Raw genomic sequence first — 9,391 nt, forward strand, 5'->3', positions numbered from 1 at the left:
TTGTTTCACTGCACATAAGCATTAATATCCCAGAGGTAACCCACCCTTCTTTTAACGGCTGGTGACAGGTCCAATGGCTGAGCAAAAATCAGTTGAAGGAAAGGGAAGTCTTGTCGGAAATGAGATTAATCTTGTAACGAGTGTTCAGCCCTGATAACCCATCTGTGCAGAGAACTGCTTTAACTGGAGAGCAATTAACCTTCACCTGACAAGCTCTGTCCAACCGTTATAAACAACATTAAAGGCACAGCATCCCCCTCTTTTTTCCCTCTTTACGTAGACTAAACAATCAGATTCTGAATTCCATGAAAACGGTACATGTAACGGTGCCTTGATGACAAATTGCAGGAAAATTTTTTAAAAGGTAATGGCTGTATGGAAATAATGTGAAAAATGTCTCTGGCCACCACTTTAGTGAGTTGATCTGATTAGTAAAAAGCAACAAGTTTGAGCACTTCCAAGGGAATACCTTACGCATGAGGGAAGCTGATGTGAATACGCCAAAGATTAACAATAATAAAAATGTATGCAAGTAGATAAGAGCTGACTAACCACATCCAAGGAACATTGATTTCAGAACAAAGTGTGTATTTCCCCAACACTTCTGTGAACCCAAAGCCAAAGGGCAACTTCCTAGAGTTTCTCCATCCGTGGCCTTGTGGAAGTTACTTGTCAAAACTAGTGTCAACTTGCAGAACCAATCTGCAGTAACTGGGCTTTTGGGTCCAGTCCCCACAGGACCAGCTCTTCCATTTGACAGCCAGTGGTTCAAGTGATGTATTCACTGTCGTCTCTGGAAGGGTCTGGAAATCCAATCTCAGATTCCCAGCCTGTGATAACACAACAACTGCCTTTCCAGCACTAGTCTAGGAAGCTAACTGAACATGGGTCTCTTCTTCGAAGACAAGAGGTGCAACATATATGAAGCCAGAATAACAAAGGACTACTCAGCTCTATGGGGAGGGGCCAAGACACCAATCTCAGTCACAGTGGCAGAAACCTGGAATGACTCCAGAGGAATCATTGTCAAAACAATGCACAAAATTTGCACTAAGCTCCTGAATAATTTGGGTGAAAGACTGGCCCCAGTCAGGCCACTGGCCAAATACTTTTAACTTCATTTTGGCCAATTTCATTTCAGGTTTTGTAAATCCTCATTCATTTTACTCATGTGCCTGAAAGCAATTACCCTGAAGTTATGATTAGCAATGGAGGTTTTCTGTCTTTGTTTACTTTTCTTTTGCTCTAGGTTTCTCTTTTTCTTAGCAGAAGTTCAAACATACAGGTTAGTCATGGTTTTATTTCTCTGTAGAGGGAGGCAAGATTTCCGTTTCAGTCATTTCGGTTAATATATATGTCACTGTGGATTGCAAGAGATGGCTGTGAGTCTTCAATATATCTAGAACATGCTCTGAACTATTTGTTGGAGAAGTCCACCTCAAGGGCTAGTGAAATGTGTATTTTCTTTGGTGGTACATACAGATAAGGAAAGGATGCGTACAACACGGATTTGGAGGGAGGTTGCTCGCTTTTCATCTGACAGAATGACAATGTATTTTGAAGCATCCTATATATATTTCATAGTCTAGTGTAACAGCATTGGCCTTAAAGTTTTACACCAACAGGTGTTGTACTGTGGCTGTTTAACGTTTAAATAACAGGTAGAACATTACCTTTATATCAAACAAGAAGGGCTTAGATCCTTGCAGTGAATTAGATACTAACAGATAGGAAGTTCCTATTGAAAGCAGTTCCTGTATTGGTAGTCCCTGATTTTGGTGACTTATCTGGGCAGGAAATGAACACAGGAAGTATCTGTCTACAGACTCTTTATCATCAAGGTAATTGCTGTGGCAGCATTTTACTGTTTATGAAGGTAATAAACATAAAGTCTAAAAAAAAGATGTTTTTCAACTCTAAAGAATGAGGCTTAAAAAAATCTTATAGACTCTCATTGCAGTTATGCAAAATCTTTCATGCAGAATTAATATGCTGCTACTTGTTTCTCTCAGCACAACTGTAATTAGGGATTTGTCAAACAAAACATTCCTAGTGTCCTGTGGCTTTTTTCCCAGTCACAGCACTGTTTCTCTGTACCTTGCTTTCACATCTCTCTTCAGTCAGGTAGGTTATTTTAGAGTTCTGCCACTTGCCATAAACAGTGAACCACCCCTTCCTGCAGGTATTTGCATATATTCAGGCCTTGTAAATTGCTATTGCATTTCCTTCCCATCTATCAGGCACTGCTTGATCTAGCTACACAGACAACTAACTAAGCAAGTCAGACCTTTTCCTAGTGTGAAAAGGTCACGCCAGCTAGTGACACATTTTCCACCCATCAGTTGAGTTATACACTCCAAATAAATATACATGGCAAGTGAAGGGAGGCATATCATATGCATTCCTTACACTCATTAATTTCCAAAACCCACCTTTCGAAAAGACCATTGGCGTAGTCCACTGTATGTGGGTGATTGCTTGGCATGTCCTTCAGCCTAGCCTTAAAAATTTGCTGTTACTCATGATTCTTTTTTACCTTTTAATGTTCAATGATTTTTTTTTTCATTACAGTAATTGCAATTTTATTCTTTTTACTTTGCAACAAATTTGATTTATGACATGGTAATTACCAGAAGTGGTAATCACTGGTTTGTACACAGTAGTTATTAAAACCTACTACTAATACTACTTGTGTACTAGCCACTAATATCCCTTTCCTGAAAGCAATGTCTAATATTTCTAATAGGATGACTATATGCATAGTAAACATTAACAACCCAGTGCCTAAGGATGCATGCCAAGGAGACCTGTAACTTCCCTGTGATACAGGTTTGCAACCCGAATCCCAGCAGATTTCCTGAAACAACTTCTTCCTCTACTTACTGTGATGAGTTGTTCATAGGATTACACAGCCCTTCCTTTAAAGGGAGTGGAGGGAAGAAATGAATTGAGGGACACAGCACTACCTAGCCTCAGGCAGACTTGGTTACAACATTTAAAATAAACCCCTTTGACCATAAAGACACATCCATCTTTTAAAGAAAGGATTGATACCATTTTCATATGAGTGCTTCAAAGTTTGCACATTGGTGTTGCATTTTGAACACAGTCAACATTTCTTCTATAATACACAAATATATGCTAAGGACAGCAAGGTGACTTGCAGAACACATGCCATTTTGTCCAACAATTGTTTTTTTATTACTGACAATTTGAAAAGCTGCTTGTATTTCTCCACTGCACAATCATCTATCAGAATTAATTAATTTTTAATGGTTAATGATGAATCTGATAGAAACCACACTGCAGTCAGTGAAAAGAGTTTTGTTAATTTGACAGGGTTTGGCACTGCACATGATATTTTCAACAGCATCACCTTTATGTTGTTAAAATTGGTGATATAAGTGATTCAAACCCAATTTTTCTTTTTATTTTCTCTACTTTGCTCTTTGCTGATTTTCAAAATAATTGGCTTGGCTTGACTTAGAAACTTGCATTATGAAGCCTACTCTTTTTTTTGAGCTAACAGCATTATATATTTTCACTGGATTCTAAACTGTCATTTGGAAAATAAATATCTTCTTCTGGCATCCACATTTCTCAAAACTACTTCTGTATTTATCTTTCAGCAAGTCATTCTCCAAGAGCACTTGATTCTTCAAACATTATTTCTGAAAGGTCTTTTGTAACTCACTGAAAAACATTTTGTTAAGAGATAATACAGTTCTTGTTAAGAAAAAACAAACAAACAAACCGACTCAGACAGTCAAACATACACATTTTCCAGCTGTTGTTCCTTGCCTGGGGACTTAATTCTAGAAAGCAAAATCCTTATAGTTGACTTCATTTTGGCATATGTAGCCACTAACCAGATTGAGTTAAATGACTGCTGATTAAAAGCAAAAGAAAACAACATAAAAATCCCTCAAATATCTTCTTCTGTTCTTTTATAACTATTTCTTCCTTGAAATTGTACATTTGTATTTGAGTCAGAAATACTATTTTACCTGGAAATAATCATAGGTCTGATAATACTGCCTTTATTGGAACAAGATCTTCATGAAATTGCTGGAAACTTTGAATTAAGGAGTGCAAGATCAGGCTAAGTGGTTTAAGGCATTCTTGCTGTTCTTGCTTCTGATTCACCAGAGCACTCAGGTGTATGCTTAGCTTTAAGTGCCTTGTGTCATATCACCAAAGCCAATGGAAGCATTTACAGGCTTAAAGTTAAATACACCACTGGCTCATTTGCTAACTGAGATGAGAACAAAAAGAGAATAATCTTTATAATTTTTTTTAATGCAAGGAACAGAAGTACAAATTACTGTATTAGTTCTGTTGGATTCAGTGCAGATGCAGTCCTCTAAACAAAGACTTAAACATTTCCATATGCCAAGAACAGATTTTTTTTTTTTTAACTCTCTCCAGCTTTCCTTGGCTTTGGAAGTATTTGAGTGAGTGCTTACATTTTCTAAAAGAAAGTGAGAGGAAAGTAATACTATAGAGAGAAGCACAGACTAAGATTCTTCACAAAAGAAAAATATCTTGCCACAATACACTGCTTTAATCAGTATATCCATACTATTTCAAACCTCAGAAACCACACAGACTTTTTCTCCCAGAAATCATAGCTTTCATGTGAACAGCACATTAGAAATCAATAATAAAAAGTGGACACGTACATATTTAGAAGTAAATTAGAGTGAAAAAAATAACCACAAGTATAATCAATAAGTCATTGTAAAGTCAAGATAACTTAAGAGCTTTTCTAAGGAAAAGTGTAATTGCATTGGCAGGCAGGGAGAAAAATGTAACAACACTTGCTACACGCCAAGGAAGTATAATTCTAGTTGTGTTTTTCTATTTAATGTTCTTTCCTCCACTATAAGATAATGGGAAAACAAACAAAATGACCTTCAGGATAAGTATTTTTACTTCATCCCAAGGTAACGCTTAAGTAATTTTTTCTCCGTTCTATTAAAAAAAACCCCAGCAACCAAAAACCAACACCAAAAAGACAGATGCCTAATTCAGAAGCCTTTGATATTTTCTAAAATTGTATTTACAGTAAATAGTGGGACGTTTATAATTAGCAGTGCTGTATTGATTTGATATTTTCAGCTTCTGAAAATTGTGCTGACATTGTGCTACTGCATACAGCTGCCAGATACTACTTGTCAGTAGTAGCCACCTTAGAGCTGAAATCCTGACTGTGAGGAGATTTCTTCCTCTTGAAAATAACATTTTATCCTTTAAACAACCAAAAACATAGCAGTGAGGTTAGCCCTGTGTGCACCAGGTATAGGGAAGCGAATCCATTAGATGTATCAGAAGCCTGACTGCGTACTGAAAACAAAATTCTGACTGCAGAGGCGCACACCTTATCCCACCACTCTCCACAGTTTCTTACGCTGCCTTCCACAGGAGCCAGCCCTGCTCCCTGTCAGAGGGAGAGGTCCTCAGCCTGAGCAAGGGAGGCTGCTCTTACTGCATGAAGGTCAGAACTAAAGTAAGCCATTCATGTTAGAACCTAGGAAATAGGCACTGCTGTGTCCTCCTTCTTAGGAGAAACCTTCCACTGCAGTGCTCTCCTCATCATGGGGGAGAAGGGGAAGGGGGCAGCAGAAGGAGGGAATGGGACCAGAAAAGACATATCTTCCAGTAAAGCCATGTTTGTGACGTCAAACCCAGCACCAGAAAACTTACACAAATGCCTTCCTAGTTATCAATTAGCCCCAGTTAAGCCAGCCTGGTTTCTCATGAGCCCTGAGAGTCCCATGGGTTTGTCCGCAGGTTTGTGATAGGAAAATGGATGAATCAAACAGTCTTACTGAAGTAAACTTACACTTTTGCATGACTGTAAGATTAGAGCAATTTCTACCTGGTTATCAACAGATATATAGCCATTTGCAACCCAATTTCGACATGTAATGAGTCCAGGGTTTCCCTAAAGAAGAGTGAATTCCTGGCACAGAGATCCCAGATAAGGCTCTCCACCTTCCTTGGGCAGTGCCTCTTGTCACCTGCACTGGGATAGCCAGGCTACCCATTGCCAGCAGACAACACAGGCCATAATACTGAAATTGTAAAAAAACATTTGCTGAATGTAACTGTTTAGCAAAAGCACAAACACACATTTGGCTTTTGAATGCAATTTATTTCAGAAACTTCCCAGTTAAATGATTTCCTTATATATTCATTATAGAAGAGGAATTGAACCTCTTTGGACTAGCTTAGCTTCATGTAGGAGCACATTTTTAGCATCTAGAGTACACAGCACCTGTCACTTCTTTCCAGTCATTTTACATTATGCACTTGCATAAATAAAATCCTTGCTTCACCATATAAGGCCTTCCCGGCACCTCGAGCACCAAAATCCTCAATATTTTGGGGTGCTTATTTCTCCCTGCAAGTTTTACACTCCTAGATAAGGAGACAATAACGTACACTTTTCCACCCTGGAGGCTTTGCTGACCTTCCGCCTTTGCTGATCGCATTACATTGCCAGGCTGTACAATACACAGCTGCACACAGTCTCTTCTCACCTTTTTAAGTGTAAGGTGGAGGTATAACAATAACAATGATAAGGTATTGTTTACAATGATTTACCCTATTATAATTCAGCAAAAAAAACAACATCAAAAAATAAGAGCTACTCAAAATGCATACAACATCTCATTTCTGAAAAAAAAAAAAAAAAATCCTATCAATGTCAATAGTTGCATTGATAAACACAAGAACCAGCGTTACTATTTCAGCACATAGCCCTCCTTTTAGCAATGCAAAACTTGACTCCCTGAACCTCAAGATTTTCATAGAACGCCTGTCATATCCCGCATGCTCTCAAATGTGCAGCAAAACCAAAGGGAATTCAGATGTTTCAGGAGCTATTTAGTACGCAACACTGGCCAGCAACGCAGATGCAATTCTGATCTTTGTCTCTATAGATAGCCTTTTGAAAGCATAAAAAAGAGAAGATCCATTGGTCTTTTTAGTCCCATTGTCTGCAGGTAAAACTTTCAGATTCAAAAAACCATAACAAAAAGCATGAAATGATCTTTCAAATGTAAACGCTTAAGCAGAAGTTACTGAGAAACCAAACTGCAACTCCACATAGCTAATGGTCAGGCACCACTGCTATTCCATATCTCTTACTAAATCTCTGGCATAATTAGAAAAGTACAGAAATACACAATACCATGAAGAAAACAAATACCTTGAGCGCAAATCTGATAATACAACACCGCAGAGTCCTCACTGTACAGGCTGTTTTGCTCTTTATGTAAAATTAGTTTCACTCTCACAAAGCATTTAGTTACAGTTATACTTCTGCAATTAATCACAGCTATTGCTATATCTGTAACTGCTATCTATTGCAACATACAGCAAAGCAAAAAGTAGGCAGATAGACATATAGATTTATTTAACATTCTAAGTGACACAACCTGAAAAACGCAGCAAAGCTATTCTTAAAAAAAACAAACCATGCACTGAGATCAATTTATAAGCCAGTAAGAGAATTTTATTGTCCAAAAAATTAAAACAAAAAAGAACACACCCATGAGATCTTGCCGCCACCATTAAAATAATATTCAGAAAGGTCCCGAGTATCAGGATAAGAGTTTCTAGAAAAGCACATAATTAATTAACACCTGTACAAAAGAGAAACAAGAGCTGGTGCCTCTCATTCCCGCTTTCTAATATTTGCGTCCCCATCAGCAAGAGAAACATTTAAAAGTATCCAAAAGGTTAGTGCTCTTAGGAACTGGGTTTTTGCCTTCCAGTGCACACCCTCTCCCCTCATGGCAGTCCGCAAACACATCCAAGTTGTGAGAACGATACCTACAAGAAATTTCAGAAGCTCTCATAAAAGGGCTTCGCATATGCAATCCACAGCACTGAACAGTGAATTTAAAAAACCCAATTTTTTTTCCGAGTTTGAAGTTTTTAAGCCTTGCGGATGGTTGGAGTAGGAAAAAGGAAATTTACTAGGCAGTACAAAGGAAATCTTGTTGTCCTCTATTGTGGCAGTGGGGGTGTTGCCCAATTCTAACTTATCTAGGTTGATAAAGGAAACCAAAGAACACGCCACTAAAAAAAATTCCAACAAAAAAGGTACCCCTTTCTTACCTTAATAGTGCTTGCCATAATGTGATCAAGATTATTGATCGCTAATAATTGCTAATAATAATTATTGCTTCGCTCTGACCAGAAAGAAGTTTTGATGAGGTTGTTTAGAGCGGATGAGATTGTGCTAACTCTGGGAAATGAAGTCAGCCAATGGCAGGAAGAGGTTTCTATTGGTCCTGGCCACTGCAGCTCGAAGAAACAGGATATTTGGGAGTGAAGAGATAAGAGTCCTAAAACAATGTTGTTTTTCTTGATGATATGTGACTAATTTTTTTTTTTTTTTTTTAACAAAAAAGTCAATTGCCTGTGACTGCCTGGGCAGGTGTGATCTGATGTGCAGTAAGTGTGACATGCCACTTTGAGGCAGGATGCAGATGTCAGATGAAATGGGCCAAATTCGGCACTAGTTTCATGCAGTGTATTCACTGGGGAATTGCTGATTCAGGGCTGAAGCCAGACTTAGTATAAGCAAGTGTAACTCCAAATATGTTAATGAAGCCTAGCCCTGCTTATACCACATCTATATTTGTCCACTAACCTCATTCCTGAATTCTTGAGCTATTGACATTTCTAGCCTATGGGATCTAGCATATTTTTTTTTCTTAGAGAAGAAGCAAGTGGATTCAGGATAATAATTTCTTCTTGATGTCTCTTTCTTACTGTGGAAAGGAAGTCACAAAAAGACACACGTTTCAAGAAGCAAATGCCTGAATGCCATAAAAAGTCTTAAATTTTCCACACTATTCCTTTACTTCACAGCTCTATCCATGCATGAAAATGAGATGGTTTCATTGGCGATTCTCTTCCTGGTTGGAGTGTGATAGTAATTTTTTATTCAGTGTTATATTTTTATTTGTCCTTTTGTAGCACTTGGCAGTCACAGGGCACCCCAAAACTACCAGCTGTGCAAACAAAATACCGTCCCTGTCCCAGCCCTTTGCTTAGGAGTGCTGAACTAAAAAAATCCCAAAGGATGGGAATAAGAAAGGCAAAGTTTTTCCACAGTATCAGCCAGTCTAAAAATCCATATGTAAAGAACCACTCAGGATCCAATGCTGGCACAACCCTCTCGCTCTTATGAGTCTCGCAACGTTTTATTTTTTTGTGAAAGACATAGTTCTTGATGTCAAGAGATTCTGAGCTTTTAGCTAGAAAAGAACTTTAAAATAGGACCTTCAAAAACTGAAGGAAAATTAGAAGTCAGAATGTATTAACTTTTTAATAATCCTCTAATTATAGCTGATGTCTCAACGCTTCCTGT

General features: G+C 38.1%; 1 protein-coding gene across 2 annotated transcripts in view; it reads right to left on the reverse strand.

Moving 5' to 3' along the window:
- ERG (v-ets avian erythroblastosis virus E26 oncogene homolog) overlaps positions 1-8,203 on the reverse strand; it is a 62,530-nt gene extending 54,327 nt beyond the window's left edge. Inside the window, exon 1 of one of the 2 annotated variants that reach the window (XM_010018513.1) lies at positions 8,131-8,203. In XM_010018513.1, coding sequence (XP_010016815.1) covers positions 8,131-8,148 — 18 coding nt within the window. In that variant the 5' untranslated portion in view covers positions 8,149-8,203. The remainder of the gene's footprint in view (positions 1-8,130) is intronic. The other variant, XM_010018514.1, reaches the window with a different exon arrangement.
- Positions 8,204-9,391: the final 1,188 nt, after the last annotated feature.

Source organism: Nestor notabilis, unplaced genomic scaffold (genome assembly GCF_000696875.1).
Source record: "Nestor notabilis isolate BGI_N333 unplaced genomic scaffold, ASM69687v1 scaffold4137, whole genome shotgun sequence".
NCBI classification, from domain to species: Eukaryota; Metazoa; Chordata; class Aves; order Psittaciformes; family Psittacidae; genus Nestor; species Nestor notabilis.